The sequence below is a fragment of the Rhinopithecus bieti genome, unplaced genomic scaffold, assembly GCF_001698545.2.
Source record: "Rhinopithecus bieti isolate Rb0 unplaced genomic scaffold, ASM169854v2 scaffold_7884, whole genome shotgun sequence".
Lineage (NCBI taxonomy): Eukaryota > Metazoa > Chordata > Mammalia > Primates > Cercopithecidae > Rhinopithecus > Rhinopithecus bieti.
This window is the reverse complement of record NW_016806331.1, coordinates 294,288-319,242: the sequence shown is the minus strand read 5'-3', so window position 1 is coordinate 319,242 and position 24,955 is coordinate 294,288. Positions and strand designations below refer to the sequence as shown.

At 53.9% G+C, this 24,955-nt stretch overlaps 2 protein-coding genes across 4 annotated transcripts in view; both read left to right on the top strand.

Moving 5' to 3' along the window:
* Positions 1-14,051, top strand: part of PER2 (period circadian regulator 2) — a 60,058-nt gene extending 46,007 nt beyond the window's left edge. For all 3 annotated transcript variants that reach the window (XM_017875557.1, XM_017875558.1, XM_017875559.1), the window contains exons 15-24: positions 46-130; positions 1,502-1,649; positions 1,746-1,870; positions 3,062-3,226; positions 4,239-4,493; positions 6,486-7,270; positions 8,392-8,554; positions 9,407-9,599; positions 10,933-11,083; positions 13,646-14,051. In XM_017875557.1, coding sequence (XP_017731046.1) covers positions 46-130; positions 1,502-1,649; positions 1,746-1,870; positions 3,062-3,226; positions 4,239-4,493; positions 6,486-7,270; positions 8,392-8,554; positions 9,407-9,599; positions 10,933-11,083; positions 13,646-13,795 — 2,220 coding nt within the window. In that variant the 3' untranslated portion in view covers positions 13,796-14,051. The remainder of the gene's footprint in view (positions 1-45; positions 131-1,501; positions 1,650-1,745; positions 1,871-3,061; positions 3,227-4,238; positions 4,494-6,485; positions 7,271-8,391; positions 8,555-9,406; positions 9,600-10,932; positions 11,084-13,645) is intronic.
* Positions 14,052-18,858: 4,807 nt separating this feature from the next.
* Positions 18,859-22,142, top strand: HES6 (hes family bHLH transcription factor 6). Its single transcript, XM_017875655.1, is given in 6 exon segments — positions 18,859-18,897; positions 19,145-19,569; positions 20,675-20,758; positions 20,847-20,870; positions 20,872-20,929; positions 21,159-22,142. Coding segments are annotated over 6 exon segments (1,053 nt in total). The 3' UTR covers positions 21,582-22,142.
* The last annotated feature ends 2,813 nt before the right edge of the window (positions 22,143-24,955 follow it).

Genomic DNA, 24,955 nt, shown 5'->3' with positions numbered 1-24,955 from the left:
AGGTCTCCTAGAATGAATAACGTGTTCATTTTGTTTTTCTTCAAGGAAATTTATAAAAATGGTAACAAGACCAAAAATAGAAGTCATTATTCTCATGAATCTGGAGAACAAAAGAAAAAATCCGTTACAGGTAAAAAAAAAAATATTCAACATTTCCTTACTGAAACTAGAGTATGGCCACGTGAGAAGAGGGAAGCTGGGTTGAATGCTGACTCTGGCGGGCAGGGAGTCTACCCTGTAGCCGTGCTGCACCCCCTTCTGTGTTCAGCACAGTCTTCAGCTTCCAAGAGGCGAGAGCAGCCCAGTCCTACACTCAGCCAGTGCAGGCACTGATGTCCACACTGGGCGCCTGACGCCCTGCAGGCCTGGTGGGGTGTGGCTAGGTATGCAGGCCTGGGGAGCTGTGGCCAGGTGTGCCTTCCTGCACCCTGGCCTGCCCGCTGGGTGTGCCTGGGCCGCTTGTTCTTGCTGTACAGAGTGGCTGTATGGCTGTGTGTTTACACGTGCACACCCTTCACTCACACACACACACAACTGCCGACAGCCTGCCCAGTATCCACATACACTCCAACCAAACCTGTCTGAAGTGGAGAGTACCACCCAGGGTTTGCCAGCCCACCCCCACTGCCGCAGCCCTTTCCTCACCACAGCACCACACTTCCCAGGCAGCTTCACCCACGACAATAATCATCGCGTGGCGTTCAGAGTTCATGTCAACCAGCACCTGACTCCTCTGTCCCCACAGTGCATTTCTCACAGCCGTCCACAGAGACATAGCCACAATAGACATGTGGTGTGACCACGCATGCATTCCCATCCCAGTCCCCGATCCCACTGAGTGGCCCTTGCTCATTCTCTGCTCATTCTCTGTGCTCAGGCCGAAGTCTCCTGTGGAGAACACTCTGGCCAGACACTGCTAGGACTTTTGGCCTTGGGGATGTGTTGGTGGACATGCTGCCTCCTGGGCTCTGTGCTGGGTGTTGGGGACACATTAATAAGCTGGACACAGCTCTTTGCTTGAGGGCCTCTAGGGGACAGGCATGTGATGAATGTCGTGGGGGCAAGAGTTAAATCCACAGCACAGTGAGGAGGCAGTTACCATCATAATTCTTACTAGCAGGGATCACCTTGAAAACTGGTCTGGCCCAGGAGGAGCGTAAAGTACGTGGGCTCTCACTGGCCCTGAAAGTTTAAGAGTTCAAGTGAGAGCTGGTGTCTCCCACTGCTGAGTAATGTGTCCCCCCTGGGGACGGCCTAGACCCCAGAGAGAAGCAGACGCCAGGCTGGGCAGCAGGTCCCTCCCAGGTCTCTCTGTGGACGGCACTGTGGTGCTCATGCCCACAGGGCTGCCCGATGCCAGGCTGTCCCCAGGCTTCCATACCCATGAAGCAGATTCTGAGCCCCCAGCCCTGTCTTCAGGTAGAACGAAAATGCTTTCTAAATACACAGTGTTTTCTTTGGGAGAAAAATTAATGAAAGAACAATTTTGCCATTCCTTCAGAAATGCGAACTAATCCCCCAGCTGAGATGAAAGCTGTCCCTGCTGTGGAAAAGGACAGCCTGGGGGCCAGCTTCCCCGAGGAGTTGGCCTGCAAGGACCAGCCCACCTGCTCCTACCAGCAGATCAGCTGCTTGGACAGCGTCATCAGGTACACCGGCACTTCCAGCCGAGTCTCCACCATCTCACGTACCCTCCCACCTCTCGTGTTGTGTGGCCTCACCAGGGGTTCGTGCCCTTCACACAGGTACTTGGAGAGCTGCAATGAGGCTGCCACCCTGAAGAGGAAATGCGAGTTCCCAGCAAACGTCCCAACGCTAAGGTCCAGTGATAAGCGGAAGGCCACAGTCAGCCCAGGGCCACATGCCGGAGGTATCTAATCTGTTCAGAGCCATGGACACGTGGAGTAATGGAAATCCTCTGGAGAGACTAGGTGTCCCCGTGGCTTCTGTGCACACAGTGTAAGGGTGTAGGCTCTTTTTCAAATGATGAAAGTAGTTCAAAAGTCAGGACCCTTCTTAGGAGCTAGAGGCAAAGATGGTTCTGTCAGAGCCGTGGCTTTGAGAACAGGAACCCAGTGGGGCTGCTGGAGGCCTGGGGCCATCCCCTGACCCCCCTCATGCAGCCACACTGGGGGGACATCTCCTGACCCTCTTCATGCAACCACACTGAGGGGCCGTCTCCTGACCCCCTCGTGCAGCCACACTGGTCTCGAGTTGTCCGTCTAGAGCAGGCCGCCTTTCCAGTGTGTCTCAGAGGGGCCCTTGTCCCTGAATGTTAACATGCCCCAGAAATCACATTAAATCCCAGGCTGCTTAAACGTTGTCAGTGTTGCTGATGTTCACCACCAGGTTTAAAAACGGTACCCCAGCTGGGCGCACGGGCTCACACCTGTAATCCCAGCACTTTGGGAGGCCGAGGTGGGTGGATCAGTTGAGGTCAGGAGTTTGAGACCAGCCTGGCCAACATGGTGAAACCGCATCTCTACTAAAAATATAAAAATTAGCCGGGCATCATGGCGCATGCCTGTAATCCCAGCTACTTGGGAGGCTGAGGCAGGAGAATCTCTTGAACCTGGCAGGCAGAGGTTGCAGCCAAGATTGCACCACTACACTCCAGCCTGGGTGACAGAGCGAGACTCCATCTCAAAAAAGAAAAAAGAAAGAAAGAAACAGAGTATCCCAGATTGTGGTTGGCTCCTGACTGTCGGAAAAGCCCCTCCCCACAGGCGTGCAAGAAAGGCTGCCTGGCTGCAGGCAAGAGCCCCTCACCAAGCATTCCCTGCAGCTGCCAAGCTGCTGCGCCTCCCCGCAGAGGACTCAGGATTTAAGTGTGTAACTGCTCCCGTTTTGGAACTTGCTCTTCTCCACTATTCTCCTGTGAATAAACACTGGGGACAAATCATCCCATGCCTGGGCCAGAGCATCTGTGGGATGAGATGGGAGGGGATGGGTGTGTGCACCCTGGTGTGGAAGCTGTATGGGCACTCGGGTGTCGGTTCCTCATCTGCACAGTGCATTGTAATGGCACGCTCGTGTTTGTTCCCCGCTTCCTCTCATAAAGAGGCAGAGCCGCCCTCCAGGGTGAACAGCCGCACGGGAGTCAGCACGCACCTCACCTCGCTGGCACTGCCGGGCAAGGCAGAGAGCGTGGCGTCGCTCACCAGCCAGTGCAGCTACAGCAGCACCATCGTCCATGTGGGAGACAAGAAGCCGCAGCCGGAATTAGGTACATCCATGGGCTCTTGGATCAGAGAGCAGTCTGATTTTTAAACATGAAAACAAGAAGTTTGCCATCTTAAATTTTTCTTTCTTTAAGTGCAGAAGAACCCCATCATAGCCCATTGGGGGCGTTCCAGGAAATCCAGTTGTGTAAAATGCAGGGTGGAGTGTGGCCAGCCAGAGCCCAGGCAGCAACCTGTCCTGGTCCCTTTTGCCCTGTGGTGCTCTCCGGTGACAGTTGTCTGTTCTGGCATCAATGCAGGAGGGTCAATTGTGGTGCACAATCTCATCCCCTTTAATTGGTGGGGAGAGAGCACTGGGAGCGAGGCCCCACCTCCCTCTTCCCTGGGCGGGCTTGGGGGATCTTTCCTCTGCCCAGCAGGAGGTGCGACCATTAGCCCTCCCTGTCTGTGGGAGGAACCAGTACAGGTGGTAAACAAATTTACAGTGAGTGCATTGGTGGCTGAGTATTCTTGTTTTTTAGAATATTAGGATTAACATGAATCCTGAATTTGTTCTTTACTAGGTAGAGGGAGATGATGAGGAAAAAGTATATGTCCAAGATCCAGTCCCCAAGCCCTCCCTTTCAGGATGGTCAGTGGCCCTGCCTGTCCCCTATCCTGTCTGCCCCATGGGCCCACAGGGTCCCAACTGTCACCAAGCCCGGTCCCAAACCCGGAAAGACTCAGCACATTGACCCACGTTTCTGGTGTTCTGAAAGCTAAGGACAGCCCAGGGATATCTTCAACAGCAGAGTTGAGCCCAGGGGTCCCCACGTTTCAGTTTGTTCAGCCCCCAGGTTCCTGAGCACTTGGCTGTCAGGGCTGTCCTGCGCTGCTTCTTGCCTTTTGCCATGAATTTTCTCAGAAAGCTAAATAAAAACATTGTGAGTTTCATCCTCATGCCACAGGCATGGTGGAGTCACTTTATATGGGAATCATTTGTCTTGTTCATGCATATAGTGTGGCCTTAAAACAAACGGCACGTGTGGACTGGAGCCCTGGGTTCTTGTGTTACAGAGATGGTGGAAGATGCTGTGAGTGGGCCAGAATCCCTGGACTGCCTGGTGGGCCCTGCCCTGGCCTGTGGTCTCAGCCAAGAGAAGGAGCCCTTCAAGAAGCTGGGCCTCACCAAGGAGGTGCTCGCTGCACACACACAGAAGGAGGAGCAGAGCTTCTTGCAGAAGTTCAAAGAAATAAGAAAACTCAGTATTTTCCAGTCCCACTGCCATTACTACTTACAAGAAAGATCCAAGGGGCAGCCAAGTGAACAAAGTAAGTGATACCCGAATTAAAAGTGGGTTTTAAAAAATTTTATTCCTGTTGGTACTGAGTCCAGTGCTGGTTTCAAAATGTGAAATGTGTCCAGTTTCAGAAGCATTAACATGTAAGACAGCTGTTGGAACTTCCCTGGCAACGCCATCTGTTTCTGTAGAACTTCCCACCAGGGGAGTGCTCTCAAGATGTCAGCTCGCATTCCCTGGGGAATAGTCCCAGGCTAGTGCCTGGGGAGGGCAGAGCCATGCAGGGGAGGGCAGAGCCATGCAGGGGAGGGCAGAGCCATGCAGGGCAGTGCTGCCATTTCCACGTTTCTTGCTTGAGTAACCATGTGGGCAGGGGCCTCACCTGGACGGGACCTCCAGAGAATCAGCTAATTCAGCCTCAAGATAATGGGCATGTGGTGCTGGGCACATGAGGAAGGAGGGACGTACCATTCATGGCGCCCTTCTCCCCAGGAGATGCACCGTCCTGACCGGGCCAGCCTCAGGCCTGGGCTTCGGCCTCCAGAGTCAGGCAGAGTCCATGGTCATGCTGTGGGAAGCCGTTCTGTAGGCCAGGCGCCGCTTCGGGGGTCGAAGGTCAAGGGATGAAGTAAAATAGATGAGCTTCTTCACCCCTTTCCTGGCTCAGGAATCTGGCTCCTGATGCCCCAGTTCCCTCCCATACCCCCAGACAGAGCCTACGCTTGTTAGAGATGCTGCCTCTTCCATTCCCCCTGGGACACTGGCACAGAGATCAGAGCCAGTGAGCCCAGGAAGCCGCTCACCACAGGGACCCAGCTCCCCCGGGTCTCTGGGCAGACACACAAAAGGAAACATGTAAGAAATTAAGCCTACAGCTGCCTTAAGGATTTTGTCTTCTCCACTCTTTCCTTTCTCTCCTTCTTCCCCAGATTCAAGAGTTACTGCCAGCCCATAGAGAACCTCTGTAGAAATTAGAACAAGGTGCCCTCCATGGCCCTGAGAAGACCCACCCCATGGGGCCAGCCTAGTAAGGAGTTCCCGCTCTTGCTTGCCCCCTAGACAACTCCGTAGCCTTATGCAGTGCACGGACTACAGAGCTGTCTACGGCAGCCCTACCAGACCCATACATGATATCCCAGGAACCCAGTGCTTTAGCCCCTATTCCCACCAGGGGACAGATTTCTTGGGGAAGGACACCAGATAGAGAGACTGAATTGCAAAACCTCCATTTACATAGCAGTTTGCGTTGGACCAGCCCGTTTGCTTTCAGCACATCCCAAAGGCATGGGACCGCCTTGGCACAGCTGACAGGAAATGTCCCGCACACCTGCTGCAAGAGTCCAGTCACTCTGCGTGATGTGAGAGGAAACCCAGAGTTCCCTGGATCCCCCTCCCACTCCTCAGGGAGGCCATGGGGACATACGCACAGTCCCTCCTTTGCCAGTTGAGTCCCTCCATCTTCCTGAAGAAAGCCTTGCTCCACAGCACTTGTCATTGCAGAGGAAGAATGTGGTTGCCAGGCAGTCTCTCCTCTGATCTTGCTCAGGCTGTTTGACAGGCGAAGGAGGAAACATCCCTCTTTAAGGAACAGTAGCGATAGTGCTTATAAATTGAAAACTAGAGGAGGTCGGTGGCTCCTACCTTTCAGATTTCACAAACCATTTCTTTCCCGCAGATACTGGGGAATAGCAGAGACGTGACAGCTTTTTAATGTATTTATTTAGCAAATAGAGCTTTCTGTTACCACTTAACCATATTAGCATTTCATAAAAGAAAGGGCATTAATACCAGAAGAAAATAAGGATCCTGCGATTAAGAGCTTGTCCTTTAAGTTGATTCCATTTAGTTTTATGGAAAATGTCTTGCCCTGATTTTTCTCACTTCACTGAGGATCAGGGAAAAGCACTTGGTGGACCAGGCGGGCCCTGGGCCAGCATTTGGAAACCCAGGACTATTGGACAAAGAGGTGTCTTCAAATTTGGAGTTCAAATTTTAACTCCAAATGTTTATTTTTCTGCATTAGCTGCCCCTGGACTAAGAAATACTTCCGGAATAGATTCACCTTGGAGAAAACCAGGAAAGAACAGAAAACTGAAGTCCAAGCGGGTCAAACCTCGAGACTCGTCTGAGAGCACCGGATCTGGGGGGCCTGTACCCGCCCGGCCCCCACTCGTGGGCTTGAACACCACAGCCTGGTCACCCTCGGACACATCCCAGTCCAGCTGCCTGGCCGTGCCCTTTCCCGCCCCAGTGCCAGCTTATTCCCTGCCGGTGTTTCCAGCGCCAGGGACTGTGGCGGCAACCCCCGCACCTCCCCATGCCAGTTTCGCAGTGCCTGCTGTGCCTGTGGACCTCCAGCACCAGTTTGCAGTCCAGCCCCCACCTTTCCCTGCCCCTTTGGCCCCTGTCATGGCATTCATGCTACCTGGTTATTGCTTCCCCTCGGGGACCCCAAACCTGCCCCAGGCCTTCTTACCCAGTCAGCCTCAATTTCCGAGCCACCCCACAGTCACATCCGAGATGGCCTCTGCCTCACAGCCCGAGTTCCCCAGCTGGACCTCGATCCCCAGACAGCCATGCGCTTGTCCAGCCACCCGGGCCACCCCACCATCGGCCATGGGTAGAGCCTCCCCGCCACTCTTCCAGTCCCGCAGCAGCTCGCCCCTGCAGCTCAACCTGCTGCAGCTGGAGGAAGCCCCTGAGGGCACTGGGGTCATGGGGACCACAGGGGCCACAGAGACAGCAGCTGTGGGGGCGGACTGCAAACCTGGCACTTCTCGGGACCAGCAACTGAAGGCACCTCTGAGCGTAAGGATTTTCTGATGCTCTTTGCCCAAAGCAGGCAGCAAACAACACACCTGGCAGTTCAGACGTGGGGGTTGCACGGTTGAGGGTTCCAGCAAACCCTGTAGTTTTTGCCGTGAATGTGTGTGCCAGAAACTCAGGCTTCCCAGTTAATCCTATCAGTGTAGATTATTCGAAGCCTTTTATTGTCTTGGAATCGGAATGAAGGAGGAGAGATTGTGGTAAATACAGAGTCCAGAAAGCAGCATGTGACTTGACAGTATTTACAGGCTTTGAATTTTTAAATGACACTTCAAAGATAAAGCACGGTCAGGTTAAATACCAGAGCTAGGGCTCCTCGGGGCGTGGCGCCAGAGCCTGGCTCAGGTGGCCCCAGTGGAGGCAGAGACGGAGGAGGACACAGCCCTAAAAATCAGCGTGACCTCAGTTTCCATCCTCTGCAGGCATAGTGACACTGTGTGGGATTCTTAACCAGTTAATGAAATGGTAGTTGTATTTGCAGTTAAACACTTCTGTTTCTGAATGAGCTCAAGTGTGTGGGAACGCCAGCAGCAGTGCAGTCCGTAGGCCTCAGGTGATTCCCTGCCTTGGCCGGAGGACCTAGGGCTCCTGGGTGAGGAAGTGCAAGTATGTAGATCTGTGGAGCCTCTCCCAGTCCTCCTGCCACCTCCGGGCTCCTGCTTCTGGAGTCCTGGGCCTATAGTCTGGGTTTCCAAGGAGAGGAGAGTCAGGGATGCTCCCTAGGCCAGGCCCCTCCCTCACTCCCAAGGCAGCCCCCACACGGGGTGCTGTGAGAGGCGTTCCCCCCGTCCATGTCTCCTGCATGTGAGGAGGAGGCTGTGGCCAAGCAGCAGCCTGAGGCTTTCCCCGCTGGAGCCCAGCTATTACCGTTTTCCGTGTGACTCTCCCAAAATTAAATGTAACTAGATGGCATCCATAGAGCACCAGTGGAATTTGCACTGTAGGCCTGGTGGTGATGCATGGTCTGCTCATTAAGCCCTCCCTGGTCGTGAACCTCGCAGCCGCTCCACAGCTCCCCTCCACCCTCACCCCCCTCATGCCCCCCACCCCCACCCCACTGCATGTGCTGTGTCCTGACTGAGCCCCTATTCCTGTCCCTAAAGCGTGACGAACCCTCAGACACGCAGAATAGTGACGCCCTTTCCACGTCAAGCGGCCTCCTAAATCTCCTGCTGAATGAGGACCTCTGCTCAGCCTCGGGCTCTGCTGCTTCGGAGTCACTGGGCTCTGGCTCACTGGGCTGCGACACCTCCCCGAGTCGGGCAGGTATGTTGGCCCTGGCGGGGTGTTAGGCACTTGGGAGGTTCCCACAGGATGGACTGCTCCAGAATCGCAGGCCAGCCTGTGTGCTCAGGACAGGGATCACCGGCACTCCCCAAGCAGCTGTCAGCCCATGCAGACACCCACACAGACACACACTCCCTGTTCAGCATGGCCAGCCCTAGCTAGTCAGAATTCCACATCTTCCCTATTTGCTTCTGATTTCAGTGCCTGCAGGCCTCACCCTGGCTCCTTGTTGGACCATCCCTCTGACTCCCCAGATAGTGGTTTGCCTTCCTGTGTTAGTTCCACTTGTGTGAACTGAGGGTGTGGAACACCTGCAAGCCTCTACCTGTTGGGATCTTTCACATGTGATCTGGAATCTCAGTCACCAGAAATGCACACACACCCCACAAAATTGAAGCTCCCCTACTTCTCTGGAGTGAGCTTTCACCTCGCCCTCCTTCGCAGGCCTGCTGCACAGGTGAGGCTGGCTAAGGAGCGCTCCAGGCCAGCTGCCTCCCCTTGTGGGAAACTGCAGTGCGCTGTGGTCCACATGAGTGGAGATGGTGAGAGCTTGGGAGAGAAGGTCAAGGCTTCTAACACACAGCTCCATCTGAGCTGCTCAGGGCTTCACAGGAAAGAATCGCCTGCCTGGCACTAGCGGAGATCCTGTTTCCTAATTACCCAGAGCATTCAGGAAGTGGGAGGAGAAGGGGAACATGTACTGGCACAGATACCCAATACCTAAGAAGGGGCTGGGCTCTCTCAAATCATTCTGACTTTGAGGAAGCACATTATGCAAGGTTTAATTTCATATGTCAAGGTTTTGATGCACCACGTTTTTTGTTTTTAAAGGCAGTAGTGACACAAGTCATACCAGCAAATATTTTGGAAGCGTTGACTCCTCAGAGAATAATCACAAAGCAAAAATGAACACTGGTATGGAAGAAAGTGAGCATTTCATTAAGTGCGTCCTGCAGGATCCCATCTGGCTGCTGATGGCAGATACGGACAGCAGCGTCATGATGACGTACCAGCTGCCTTCCCGGTAACCACCCAGCTCTTTCCTAGGCACCTGGGGAGGGATGGGATTCAGGAGTTCCCAGAAACAGCAAGGTCAAGGTCATTCAGATGGGGCAGGACACCCCTCTGAAAGACTGAGATTTAGTTGAGTGCAGCAGAGAAGCAGGCTTCCCTCTGGACAATTCTGCCAGGCTAGTACAGGATGGCCATGGCCCTGCAGTGTGGCCAGGGTAAGCCAGGGCCCTGTGGATTCACACCCTATGGCCTTCGAGGAAGACAGGCTCCTGGTGCCTCCTTCACAGTGCCATGCCCAACTTTTACAAAGCAGGTGCCAGCATCTCTTGCTTTGTTGCCCAGTAACCCTGTGAGGTAAATGGGATGTGTCTGTCTGACTTAGAGTTGAAGGAACCAAGTGTCAAGGTAAGTGACCAGCCCAGGGAGCTGGCTGCTCTGCAGTGACTCGGGGGCTCTGTGTCCACATCAGGCTGCCATAGGGAACTGCATGTGGTCCTTTCCCTTGCGGAGCACCTGCTTGGCAGGAGACACTGGGAGGAAAGAAAGGAAGGAAAAACAAACCCTGTGTAAGTCCGTTTCCACACTGCTGTAAAGAAATACCTGAGATTGGGTAATTTATAAAGGAAAGAGGTTTAGTTAACTCACAGTCCTGCAGGGCCAGGGAAGCCTCAGGAAACTTACAGTCATGGAAGGGAGGAGAAGCAAGCGCCTTCTTCACAAAGCTGCAGGAAAAGAGCACAGGTGAAGGAGGAACTGCCAAATACTTATAAACCCATCAGATCACATTACAACTCACTGTCACCAGGACAGCATGGGAGAACCACCCTCATGATCCAGCCAGCCCTCACCAGGTCCCTCCCTCAACACATGAGTATTACAGTTCCACATGAGATTTGAGTGGGGACTCAGAGCCAAACCCTATCAAACCCCTAAGTCCTCTGGTCAGCTAGTGGATATGGAGGCTCCATCTCCAGGGTAGCTGTAGTCCAGACCAGCACTGGCCAGTGACAGGGGAAGGCTGTCCTGCTGGCAAGAATCTCCCAGATGAACCATGCCTGTTGTGGAACCAAGCCCCAGGGGACAAGGTTACACCTGCAGATACCCAACTCCCAGGCCTATTGTAAAATATAGTAACATTAAATCTTGACCAGAATCATCATTTTCATAGAAAAACTACAGATTCTTTACCAGGGAGATTAAGTTACCTTAAATGGTAACTTTTTTTTAAAAGGAAATTTGCATTAAACAAGATCATCTAAAATGACATTATTTATACTGAAAGAATAAAAACAGAAACCCTTGAGACATTTGAAAGCTTACCAATTTCTCGATATCTTGCGAAGCAATGTAGAAGCAGTTTTGAAGGAGGACAGAGAGAAGCTGAGGCTCCTGCAGAAGCTCCAGCCCCGGTTCACGGCGAGTCAGAAGCAGGAGCTGCGCGAGGTGCACCAGTGGGTGCAGACGGGCGGCCTGCCCGCAGCCATCGACGTGGCAGTAAGCTCGTGGGACTCGGTTTCTGATATGGCCCTCAAAGGCTCTGTGATGGGGATTCTCTGTACTATCTTTGCAACTTTTCTGTCAATTTAAAACTTCTAAAATTACGCCAGGTGCAGTGGCTCAAGCCTGTAATCCCAGCACTTTGGGAGGCCCAGGTGGGTGGATCACGAGGTCAGGAGATCGAGACCGTCCTGGCCAACATGGTGAAACCCCGTCTCTACTAAAAAAAAAAAAACAAAAAATTAGCCGGGCCTGGTGATGCGCACCTGTGGTCCCAGCTACTCGGGAGGCTGAGGCAGGAGAATGGCGTAAACCCGGGAGGCGGAGCTTGCGGTGAGCTGAGATCGCACCACTGCACTCCAGCCTGGGTGACAGAGCAAGACTCTGTCTCAAAAAAAAAAAAAAAAAAAAACTTTTAAGATTAGAGGTTTATTTTTATAAGGCACAACAACACTAGGTCTGCTTCAGAGAACTTTCTTCCAGTGGCTTTTCAACATTGTTTCCAAAAAGGTTGAAAAATCTAATCTCAGTCACTTGCTGAAATCAGTGTTTTCTTTCTTTCAATTCTGTTTTTGATTTTGTAAAAAAACCTCTCCTATCACAAACCCTCAGTGTTCATGGAGAGTGTTAAATAGTGGTGGAAAAATCAAGTTCTTGCTGGCATGCTCTCCAGGCCTATGTCCTTCCAGCGGCCCCAGGGGCACACCAGCCCCACTCTCCTGCTCTCTGCCAACCCCTCCCCCACACACACCATGGAAGCTGCTCTTGTCAAGGTCTCAAGTTCTCCAGCAGCCACAGTGTCACTTTCACAGTCCTCGTCCCAGGGACCATTGGCAGCAGTGAGTGGCTCTCTCCAGGGAGCTCTTGCTGCCCTTGGCCTCCAGGCCCTGTGCTCTTCAGGCTGTCCCTCTGACCTCTTGGCCTCCCCACAGGCTCTTCCTCTTCTCTGCACCCTCGGGCTCAGTGTCTGTACCTCTTTTCCCCCGGCCTGCGCCCTGCAAGCCCTGGAGGCATCCCAGGCTCTACTCTCAGGCCCCAGCCAGCTGGTTGGCAAATTGTCTGGGTTCAGCCTTGAAGGTAGATAGAAGCCCATCACTTAGTGCCTTCAGCATCACCGCACAGGTCCAAGACATGAGGATGCTTCCATGGCATGAGCCCTGCATGTCACAGTGGCCTCGAAGCTGCACTCACTGCTCCCCATGTCACCTCAGTCAGAATCTGTCCCCCACAGTTCAGATCCCTGCCGGCACTGTGCCACCTCAATCAGAATAAATGGTTGCAAAGTCATACACATCTGACCACCCATCCACATCTACCTCATCTCCCATTTCTCCTCTCCTTCCCTCTTCTCCAGCTATACTGGCCCCTTGGCTGTTTCCCGGACTGCCCTGGCAGGCCCCTGCCACAGGATCTTCGCATGTATCCAGCCCTTTGCTTGGAATCCTTTTTCCTCGGAGACCTGTGGCTTACCCTGGCTGCCTTAGAGTCTGTTTTCCACACACTGCTGCATTAGTAATCTCTTGCTGCATGGCAGATGGCCCAACACTTAGTGACTTCGACAACAAGCGTGTATTCTCTTGCATGGTCTCTTTGGGTCAGGAATTTGAGAGCGGCTTGCTGGGTACTTCTAGCTTAGGGTCATTGCTGATGTTGATGGTAAGATACTGGTGGGGGCTTCTGTCACCTGCCAACTGGAGGACCAGCTTCCAGGAGCCTCACTTGCAGGCCTGTCATGCGCTGCTGGCTCTTGGTAGAGGCCTCAGCTTCTTGCCGTGGGGACCTGTCCATAGGGCTGCCTGGTCACAGTGTGGCAGGCGACTTCCCCAGAGAGAAAAAGAGGAAGCCAAGGTGCCTTTAGTACCTAGAATCAGAAGTCAGATACTCTGTTAGAGGCAAATGCCCAAGTCCAGCCAAGGGTTAAGGAGAAAGGAATTAGGCCCCACCTTTTGAGGGAGAAGTGGCAAAGAGTGTGGATGCGTTTCAAAACCATTGTGTCACCTTTTCTGTGGCCTGCTGTGAATGTCCAGTTGAAAATCACAGATGTCCTCCATATACTCTGTGCCTCTGGAGCCCTTCTTAGTCATTGTCCCTCTCTGCTACTAAAGTGCCAGCTCCTGGGGCAGGGATTTTGGCCTTTGCTGCCGGCCGCCTCCTGGCTGACACCTGGTCACTTGCCCCTTACTCGGTTTGAATGACTTTTTTTTTTTTTTTTTTTGAGACAGTCTCACTTCAGGCTGGAGTGCAGTGGCGCGATCTCCGCTCACTGCAAGGTCTGTGTCCCGGGTTCACACCATTTTCCTGCCTCAGCCTCCCGAGTAGCTGGGACTACAGGCGCCCGCCACCACGCCCAGCTAATTTTTTGTATTATTAGTAGAGTCCGGGTTTTACCGTGTTAGCCAGGATGGTCTCTATCTCCTGACTTCGTGATCCGCCCGCCTCGGACTCCCAAAGGGCTGGAATTACAGGCATCAGCCACCGCGCCCGGCCAGTTTGAATGACTTTTGTAACAACTCAGATCTCAAGTTTGTGACTGATTTCACTTTTTTTTTTTCTTTTAAGGAATGTGTTTACTGTGAAAACAAGGAAAAAGGTAATATTTGCCTACCATATGAGGAAGATATGCCTTCTCTGGGACTCAGCGAAGTGTCGGACACCAAAGACGACGAAAATGGATCCCCCGTGAATCACAGGATCGAGGAGCAGACGTAACCCCAGCCCCACCTCAGCCCGGCAGCCAGCAAGCTACACCAGGTGGTGCTTGGAAGGGATGAAGGATCTTCATGGCTGTTTCCACTGAAATGGACACATATGCTCATGTTGCTTTTTTTGTTTTAGAAAAAAAAAAACAGTTTTCTGAAGGGGTGACTTAAAACTGTGGAGAGTGGGTAGGGTTTGGGAAGAAAAATGTTTTTTTGTTTGTTTGTTTGTTTGTTTGTTTTCGAGACGGAGTCTCGCTCTGTCGCCCAGGCTGGAGTGCAGTGGCCGGATCTCAGCTCACTGCAAGCTCCGCCTCCCGGGTTTACACCATTCTCCCGCCTCAGCCTCCCGAGTAGCTGGAACTACAGGCGCCCATCACCTCGCCCGGCTAGTTTTTTGTATTTTTTAGTAGAGACGGGGTTTCACCGTGTTAGCCAGGATGGTCTCGATCTCCTGACCTCGTGATCCGTCCGTCTCGGCCTCCCAAAGTGCTGGGATTACAGGCTTGAGCCACCGTGCCCGGCCAAGAAATACGTTTTTATATATAAAATATATATGTAGAGTTTTGTGGGATGGGAAGAGACTTTAGCTGTTATTTAACTTGAGAAAGACTAAATGCCTCTCCGTGTCAGGGAAGTTGCCTCAGTGCTCCCAGAAGTCTTGTGACTGTCATGAGACCTCTGTCTGCTGCACCAGCTGGGGACTCTGGCTTCCAGAGCTTTCCCAGGGTTTTTGGATCAGATCAAATTTTGTCCTCTCTTGAGGACTACTTTTTATCTGAATTATCATTTAGTCAAGGTAGATTTTTTTTTTTTTTTAACATAGCAAGTGGAGATAGCCGCCTCTCCTGGTTTTCTTTCAAAACGTTTCACATTAAATGGTGTGAAGCGTTGTTTGGCAAACCAACAGCTTTGGCTTCTGGTGGTGGTCAATATTTCAATCTGACATAGCTTTTGTTTATAGTGAACAAAGTTGAAACATTTGCTCTGGACTAACGAAGCCTAGTGGTTTGTGTGGCCAACTCCATCGGATGAATGCACGCGTAGACCCTCTGCCTATCTCTGCATCGTTCTTGTCTCCTTTTCAGACCATGATGGCCAATATGGAGATTAAATATGTCATCAGTCATCTCTTTATGGTGACTTCCCTCTGCAAACCAGGCTGTGACCAACACATGTGGGACCCAATCCTGTTTGGTCTTCTTCCATTGGAGCCACCCAGACATCAGCTTCCACCCAGCCAAGCTCATATCACATCTCTGGCTGAGAGCAGCCACTGCCACTCAGTCCCACAGCTTGCAACTGCATCTGTATTTTCAGGGGTGCAGTGAGCTTACCTCTCCCACTGCACCCTGGGTTGGGTGCCCAGCCCTCATTCTTTTCATGAGCCCGACCTCTCTCGGAGCAGCTTTAGGTCTCTGCCAGTGTCCCCAGCACTTTTAAGTCATTTGGACACTTGGGGAAAAGTGAGGCCAGTCTGCCCAACTTTTTACAAAACCTCATGTTGCATTGTATGTTCCAAAGATGGTTTGGAAAATTTAATATTCATCCCTGGTGGGAATTCAGTTATCACTGAAGAACAGTTGACTTAAAATTGGACCAAGGCTATGAGGCTTAAAAGGGACCAGGGTTTTCTTTTTTTCTTTCTTTTTCTTTTTTTTTTTTTGAGATGGAGTTTCTCTTTTGTTGCCCAGGCCGGAGTGCAGTGGCACCATCTCGGCTCACTGCAACCTCTGCCTCCCAGGTTCAAGTGATTCTTCTGCCTCAGCCTCCTGAGTAGCTGGGACTACAGGCGCCCGCCACCACACCCAGCTAATTTTTTGTATTTTTAGTAGAGACAGGGTTTCGCCATGTTGGCCTGGCTGGTCTCAAACTCCTGACCTCAAGTGATCCACCCACCTTGGCCTCCCAAAGTGCTGGGATTACAGGCGTGAGCCACCATGCCCGACCTGGACCAGGGTTTTCTGTTTTTTGATGGAAGTGAAATCTCTTTGTAATCCACTAGGTTTTCATAGTAAAACCATCTTATTCCTGAATATTAAACCTATTTTTCATAAACACAAGAACACTTTAATTTTTCGTTAATTTACAAAGTAACACGACCTGCCTATGCCTACGATAAGGTAGCAGTCTGTATTCTTATGGCAATTAGCTGTTACAAAGTGCTTCTTGCCTCTAAAGTCAGACATGAAGGGATAGGTGTTAATCTAAGGTTACATGTATGTCACTGAAACACGAAACTGCCAAAATCTTACTCTGCTGTTACAAATGTTTACCATCAGCATTATTTTGTTATTTAATATATGCTCATTGATTGTAGCTTCAGCGCGTGCCAAGCAGTTGACTTAATAGGATCATCTTGTGAATTTGTTTACATGATGCCAAGCATCAAGTCATGTTTTCTTTAGTGTGTGTGCTTATACAGGTGTTAAACACTTTTTCTCTATTTTAAACTGAGCCTTCTTTTTAATATATTCCTAAAACGATATGTAAATAAGCTCTCAGAGTTTGTGTGATGATTTGTTGAGCCTTGCTGGACAAGTGGTTTGTTCGTGTGCAAACCAAACTTTCTTTACCCAGTGCAATAGATTTGTTTGACTGCTTGTGTCTTTTTATGACCTGTTTGCCTTTTAGAAAATTGGTAAATAAAGCAAGTATATTTTATTTTACTTGTATGTATTTTCACATAGCACAGAAGAAAACCTGAATAGAGATCAAAGATTATTTTTTAAAAATTGTTTTTAAAGGAACTCCGGAAATTCTGCATTAAAGAATCTTACATCCCAAAGGCCACCTCGCGGTCAGCTCCCTTATAGCATTTGATTGTTGCTGGCTCCCTTTCTTCCTGTGTGTGTCACACACACACCCTCCTTCAGGCTGCAGGAATGAACTTTGTGTAATGCAAACCTAATCGTGTTATGACCCACAGTCTTCACTTTCAATTGGAGGGGTGCAGCTGTCTGGCTCAGCTCCAGAGTGTCCCCAGCTCTGCCTCCACGCACCTCTCTCTTCCCTGCATCGCTGCCCTGGGTTACCTGGCCTTTCCAGGCTGGCTGCCTGTCTTCGGGTCATCAGGCTTGGTAGGGTTAAAGGTGGGGCAGTCAGGAGGCTCCACCAGAAAGGTCACATGTATCCATTGCGAATGATATGGGCAGGGCAGCATAGTCCCCTGACCCCAGCCCTTCTCTCACAGTGATGAATGAAGCCTTGTGAGGCCAAAACTGTGGAAGCCCTAAGAGTTGCTCGCCACCCCTCCCACTCTTCAAACCATGACCCTGGGGGTGGAAACAGAGAGCTGAATAGATCCTGAACCCAATGCCCCGCCTCCGAGGAGCTCCCTGAGCAGAAGGGAGGGGCTCTCCTCTGCCTGCTAGCCTGGCTTCCTAACCCCAAGTGCTGATGGGATAAAAAGCAAAGTCCTCCTAGCAAGCACAGAGGCCTCTGCAAACTGCCCTAAATGGCCAGATATGGTTGTTTCACTGAACCTCTGAGTGCTTTTGGGAGACTCTTAATTATATTTTTATTTGCCATATAACCCCAAGGGTTTTATTTCCAAATTAAATGGAGATTCTGAGTCTCCTGGGCAGATTGCCCACAAGGGGCCTGGACAGTCTACAGGCTGCAGCTGCCTTTGTTCCCCCCAGGGATTTATGGCCTGCCACCCCCACTGCTAACCGGTCCCCCGCAGCAACCACCACCCTGCCCAGCCTCTGCTGGCCTCTGTTCCTGGCTCTAGGGAGATCAAAGGACTCAAATGCTCAGGAAGTCCATACTCAAACTTTGAAGGCAGGACTGGCCCAAGGGACAAACGGCAGGAAGTGTTGGGTAGGGGAGACTGCTGTGAAGGAGGGAGGGAGGGCTTGGTGACCCCAAGATAGGCCAGGCTTCTGGGACAAAAAGGCCATGCCAGCAGGCCAGTGCACTGCTAAAGGGAATTGAAGTTCACCTTGCAGGGGGGACCTTGGGCAACTTCCAGTCCAACCAAGAAGGATTTTGCTGATGTACAGCCTTCTCTATTCTCCTTCCCTCAACCCCCACCCACTTCACTGTCAGACAAGGCTTTTGAGGTCCCTAGTCCTCCCTTTAGCCTCCTCTCTCATAACTCCTATCACCTGTCTTTTGTTTTTACAAGGTCAACTTTATATCATGTCCCATAACCATAAACAATCCTTCCTTGCCTTCTGTATAGATTAATTCTAAACGTTAAAACCCTATGACCAGTGTTAGTTGTGGCTGTGAAAACTGTTGTCTCCTGAGCCAAGTAATGTGCTAAGATTACATTTCTTTTCTTGGGAAGCTTTTTGTTTTCCCTAGAGTTCCTAGTTGCTTTTCTTTTTTTTTTTTTTTTTTTTTTTTTTTTTTTTTTTTTTTTTGGCTTGCACTATTTGCCCTTATCACGTCCTCCTTGCCCCTGAAATCCAGTTCCCCATCCAATCAAGTGTTCAATCAGGCTTTACCCAAAGTCCTCTTTTGGGGCCCTGATCATCCTGTTGCAATATAAATTGCCTAGCATAAAGCAGATGTTTTAGGATGCTCTCATCCTAAAACATCTACTTGGCTTTGTTCATTTGGATAATGAGAGGAGTGTAAATCAGTTTGCAAACTTGGGAGTACAAGAAATATCACTGAGTTTATTTTTCCCTATCACAGTTTCTCAAAGTAGTGGAAATGTCATTGTAGTCACTTGGGGGAGTGGGCATTCTCCTTCCCTGGGGTGATGTCTAAGTGGTGAAGGAGAGTAAAATCACAGGCCAATAATCTACTTCCTTGGGATTCACCACTCCAGCCCCACCCTGCCAGCCCCACTACTGGGCAGGTGGGGAGTGTGTGACGTAAAGGGGTAGTTTCACACCCAGGTGAGTGATGCTGGGCTGGGGGAAATCTCAGGACCCTGCTCACAGAGCAACCAAGAGCCAGAGCAGGGACAGTTGGGAGCGGGCAGGAGGGGGTCACAGGTAATTACAGAGGTCAGTGAGGTGACTTAGGTGACTTTGGGAGCCTTCAAACCTCTCACCAAACTCACCCAGCGGGAAGCCTGCGGGGTCCCTCTGGTGGAGAGGCAGAAGTAAAGGGGCCATGGGAGGCCTGTCAGACCTCTCTAGGGGCAGTGGGGCGGTAGGTCTGCAGCCTAGTCCTGTCGCTGCGCTCAGCTGCTGGGGTCCCGTGATGTTCCCCTCCCACACGGCCTTCCAGCCCATCCTGCCAGGGACACCCCTCACCTTCCCCACCTAGCAGCGCTTCTGTGAGGCCAGGCTCTGCTGGGCGTGCGGGGAGGTGGACAGGGGGTCCTAGGTCAGACTGTGCCCTTGTCCAGGGACGCTTATAGCCTGGAGGGGCTCAGAACAGACCCTGACGATCCCAGCACGGGCGAGTAGTGGGGACTGAGGAAGGCAGGTGCTGTGCAGGGCAGGCTGGTGGTCGGCTGGCTGGGGACCGAGAAGGCGTCTCCGCGTTCCGGCTCCTCCACGCCGCGTCTGGACTGACGTCGTGGCAGGAGCCCGGCCGGGGTCCCCAGGGCGTTGCCCTAGGGCGCGGCCCCACTGCCCACGCACCCCGCCCGCGGCTAGGAGGGACCCGGCAGATGGGCGGCCCGCCGCGATGTGGGGGTCGCGGGCGTCTGGTCGGGACAAGCGCCCGCCGCCTGCCCGCGGGACAAAGCGCGCGAGACAAAGGCGCGGCCAACACCTGTCGCTCTTGGCGCGGCCGCCGCTTTTCTCCACCGAAGCGGCCGCAGCTGCCAACTGTCACAGGCATCAAGTTACGGGGACCAGACGGCAGCTTCGGCGGGTCTGTGAGGGGGGGCGGAGGACGAGGAGGGAGGAGGGAGGCGGGCGGGGTGCAGGGGAAGGGAGGGAGGGGCCCCGGGGGGCCAACGGGGACTAGGGGAGACGGGGAGCTCAGAGGGGACGCGAGTAGTGACCCGGAGAGCAGAGCCCAGGGGGAGAGCGGCGCGGGCGGGCGCACCGGGGACCCCGCCCCACTAGGACTCCAGTGCTGGCGGAGGGCGGCGTCGGGGGTCCGGCCCGGCGTCTGGACGAGTCCGGAAGAAACTCACGAGCCGCCCTGCCACCGCTGCCCAATGGACCCTGCCTCCCCGGGACTTGGCAGCCACCCCAGCCGGGACCCGAGACCCCGCTAGGTCCGGAGACCAGGGACTTGGCTGTGGCTCTGCACCCCAGGGAAGCAGCTCCTGGGGCCCGTGGCCCGAGCGCTCAGCTCTGGAGGCGCCATCGGTGAAGGAGGGAAATGAATGAATGAATGAGTGAATGAATGAGTGGACGGGCGGACGGACGGGCGGACGCCTGCTCGCACGCGCGGCAGATCAGTGGTCCTAGCGCAGCAGACGGAGAGAAACAGGCGCAGGCAGGGCCGCAGCTCCCCGGGGTCGCCGCCCCGGTGCCGCCCCGCGGGGTCTCGGGAAGGCCGGGCTGGGGGCCCCGCCTAGCTCAGCCAGCTGCCGCCCGTCAGAGCCGCGGGGCCGCACAAAGCGCGCTGCCCCGATTGGCTGCCAGCGCGCCTCCGGGCGGTCGGCGGCCCGGGCGCGCGGCAATCGGCGCATTGAAAATGCAAATAAGCGACTATAAAAGGGGCGGGGCCCGTGGCGGCCGGAAGCGCGAGAGCGCGGACGGCTGAGCTGCTGCTGGCGGCCGCGGGGCAGCGGAAGCACCGGCGCCCGGTCCCCGCCGCTCTCGTCCCGCCCCCCAGTCTCCCGCCGCGCCCCCAGCGGAGCGGGCATGGCGCCACCCGTGCGCCTGGCCGGGACCGGTGTGGGGCTCCGTGAGGAGAGGACGCTGGAACGCCGAGGGGACCGCAAGGTGCGGGCCGGGGCCGTGGGCCAGCAAGCGGGCGGGAGGCCGTGCGGGGCTGGGACTCAGTGCCCCTCTCCCCGCAGGCCCGGAAGCCCCTGGTGGAGAAAACGGCGCGCGCGGATCAACGAGAGCCTGCAGGAGCTGCGGCGCTGCTGGCCGGCGCCGGTGCGGCGGCCGGGCAGGCGCCGTGGGGTCTGCAGGGCGGGCGGGTCCGGGAGCGTGCCCTGCCGCTCACCGCCTTCCCCCGCGCAGAAGTCAGGCCAAGCTGGAGAACGCCGAGTGTGGAGCTGACGGTGCGACGGGTCCAGGGTGTGCTGCGGGGACGGGGCGCGCGGTGAGTGGCTGCGGGGCGGGCGGGGGCGCCGGCCCCGCGGCGCCTGCAACCCCGCCAGACGGGAACTTCCCTCCCGGCGCCCTGCCTGTTGGCGGCGAGGGCTCCCCCCGGAGCAGGTGCGCCCCCGCTCTCCTGGTGAGCCAGCGTCCCGCGGCGGCCGGGTGGGCTGGGCCACGCAGTCGCCGCTCACCGCGCGGGACGCGGCTCTCTCCCTCCCACCCTCGGGCCCAGAGCGCGAGCAGCTGCAGGCGGAAGCGAGCGAGCGCTTCGCTGCCGGCTACATCCAGTGCATGCACGAGGTGCACACGTTCGTGTCCACGTGCCAGGCCATCGACGCCACCGTCGCTGCCGAGCTCCTGAACCATCTGCTCGAGTCCATGCCGCTGCGTGAGGGCAGCAGCTTCCAGGATCTGCTGGGGGACGCCCTGGCGGGGACACCTGGAGCCCCTGGGCGGAGTGGCTGGCCTGCGGGAGGGGCTCCGGGATCCCCGATACCCAGCCTCCCTGGTCCCGGGGACGACCTGTGCTCTGACCTGGAGGAGGCCCCTGAGGCTGAACTGAGTCGGGCTCCTGCTGAGGGGTCTGACTTGGTGCCCACAGCCCTGGGCAGCCTGACCGCAGCCCAAATTGCCCAGAGTGTCTGGAGGCCTTGGTGACCAATGCCAGCCAGAGTCCTGCAGGGGTGGGCCCGGCCCTCCCTGGATCTCCTCCCTCCTCCCAGGGGTTCAGATGTGGTGGGGTCGGGCGCCTTGGAAGTCTCCCAGGTCTTCCCTCACTCCTTCTGTGGTTGGCCTGCAGGGCAGCCCCTGGTGACCAGCCTAGTCAGGCCCCAGCCCCGTTTCTTAAGAAACTTTTAGGGACCCTGCAGCTCAGGGGTGGGTAGAGGGAGGGAGCTACAGGCAGGAGGAAGAATCTTGTAGAGCTACCAGCGTTGTCCCAGGTTCACCCGCCCAGCCTTCACCAGCCCTGTGCCGGCTCTGGGGGTAGAGGTGGCAGGAATGGTGCTGGGCACTAGTGTTCCAGGCAGCCCTGGGCTAAACAAAAGCTTGAACTTGCCACATCAGCGGGGAGACGAGAGGCAGGTGCAGTCTGCAGCACTGCCCAGAGCTGTGAGGCTCTGTACATCTTGTTTGTAGCACACTTGAGTTTGTGTATTCCATTGACATCAAATGTGACAATTGTACTAAATAAAGATTTTTGAGTTAGTTACCCTTGAAGTATCGTTGAGTGATATGTCATTAATGTGTCAGATGTGTAAATGCTAAACTAAGCACATTTCCCCTGCATCTGAGGCTGGTGAATATCCTTTAAAACCTCACCCTTTCTCAGCAGAGCGAGCAGTGTGATGGTGGTGGGGATGCACTCCGTGGCTGTCTCTGCAGCAGGCAGTGCTTCTGCCCCCGATGCTAGGCAGGTCCTCAGGCCCAGCCTGTTCTTGGGCATTGTGTGTGTCCTGGTGAAGGATTTTGTTTGCACGAGGCTTGTCTCCAGGGTAACTCAGTGATAGGGAGATGACCTGTCTCTGTGCCATATTCTTGTTCATGAGCTTCAGAAATAATTAAATAATGCCTAATTGCTACCCATTTGGCTTGAAAGTATCTTTCAAAGACCTGTTTTAGGACCCACAAGCACGACGTAGACATCAGTCTACTTGTGTGAGGTTGTCGCTTATCTTGACTGAAGAAGGGGCTTCCCCACTGGTGCCATTGACTTCAGGGTCAAGGAGACCCACCCAGTTTGTAGCCTGAAATGAAAGTACCAAGGCCCCAGGGGGGCTTGAGCCTTAGGTCAAACTGGGTCCAGGAGGTCAGAACCCTCAGGGATGGAGGGTGGCAGGATGGGCAGCTGGGGTGCAGGAGCCTGCCCTGTTGGGCTGGGCAAGACCTGCAGATAGCACGTGGCCAGCTGGCTGAAGTCACCACCACAGTTAGCCTAGCCCCATCCTCCTGCTCCATGACCCTAAAGCAGCAGCTTCTCACTGGAGGTTGGCAGTCCCCAGGCTAGGGCCGAGGTGTGACAACTTAGGATTGACATCGGGGTCTCTTCTCTGGACATGTGCTTTTGCCTTAAGAACAGCTTTCCCAGCAGCCCCTTTACAAAAGCCCCCAAGCAGGTCCTGGCCACCAGGGGTGTTTCAAAGTTTGGGGTTCGTTCTGACTCACCTCAATTCAATCATAGAAGCTACTGGGCTATAACCAGATGCAGTTTTAACTTTATCATCTGGAGCTGAGCCGCTGGGGCAGTGAGGAGCCAGCGCCCCACTCGAGCAATGGAAATGTCATTCCTGGGATTATTTTTATTTCCTCAGACAGACTGATGTAGGATGTGCCCACAGGGACACGGATGGATAACGGGCCATCCTGAAAGCCCTGGCTCCCAATACCACCCAGAGGCCGTGCCAATGAGCTTTCATGCCATTCAGGGAGCATCAGCCACGGACTGCTTCAAAGGAACAAATTTCACCTCTGAAATCCACTCATCACACCTTCCCAGAGGCCCTAGGAGGGGGTCAAGGGGAAGCCCAGGAGGCAAGGTGCGGGAGGCTGACCTGGAGTAAAAGTGTTGCTAGGACCAGGGTCAGAAGCCACTAACCCAGAACTCTGGCCCCGTGCCCCTCCAGCCCTGAAGTCAGCTTCACAGTAATCCTCAAGTGCAGCTTCTTTTGGAAATGTAAACTGGCTCCCACACCAGTGACCACTGTTGGTCTCCTGGGGCTGAGAGCTGCTCTTGCCTATGGGGCGGCCTGGGGCCACCAGCTTCCCAGGCAACTGGTTGTTTCACACCAGCTCCTCTCTCCCAGAGCCCCCAGGCTCCCCACAAGCCATTCTCTGAGGGCTGTCTCCTTCCCACCCAGATCCCTTCTCTGAGGGCTGTCTCCTTCCCATCCGAATCCCTGACCCACTGTATTAGTTTTCTATGTCTGCCAAAACCAATGACTACACTCTTGGTGGCTTCAAACACACAGTTATTATCTTGCAGTTCCACGGTTAGAAGTCTGTCAGGATTCACTGGGCTAAGATCAAGGTGTTGGCAGGCAGTGCTGTGTTCCTTCTGCCCTGTCTTCATTCAGGGGACACCCACATTCCTAGGAGGACGCTCCCTTCCTCCATTCTCAAAGTTCCTTGGAAGCGTTGCATCTCTCTGATCCTTATTCTGTGGTCACTTCTTCTCCTTCCTTCTACTTTTAAAGATCCTTGTGATAACACCAGCCCCCTCCCCCTGCCCCCGGAGAATCCAGGATAATCTCCCTGTATGAAGGGCTTTAGCTTAATTCTTAATCACATTTTCAAAGTCCCTTTTGCCATGTAAACTGGCATATTTGCAGGTTCTGGGAATTAGGATGTGGTCATGAAGGACATTCTCTGTGACACCTGCCTGCGCCCTGGCCCAGGCATTCTGCCTTCCATTGTGAAGCAGTGTGGCGCCTGCTTCCCACATGGACATGGTCCCCCATCCCTGCTCACCTGCTCAGGGACTCTGCTCTCCACTGCACCATCAGCTTTTCCTCCCTTCTGGATCATTCTCATTAACCTACAAACAGGCTGTAATATGAATACTTCCACTCGGAAGAACCTCCCTGGATTTGACATACTGTTAGCCTCTGCCTCATTTATTTGCTCTAAAGCAAAATTCCTTGAAAGCATCATCTACACTTACTGCCTCCACTTCCACACATCTCATTCCTCTTCATTCCTTTCCAGTCAAGCTATTGGCCACCCTTCCACTGAAACTGCACAGTCAAAATCTCCAGTGATAAGCATGCTTCCCAACCCAGTGGGCATGTCTGCATGTCAACTTCACCTTTCCTGGGTTATGACTCCTGCATCTGGAGGCTCCTCCTCCAGCCTCAAGGGCACCACACCAGCCTTCCTTCTACCTCATTGGTCATCCTCAGTCCCCTGTACTCAGTGCCCCTCCCTGCGACCTCCAACTGGATGTGTCCTTCCCAAGGCTTTGTCCTCAGTCTTCCCTGCCGCCCCCACACCCAGTGACTCCATTCGGCCCCTTTTGCCAATCCTGTACTCTTGAT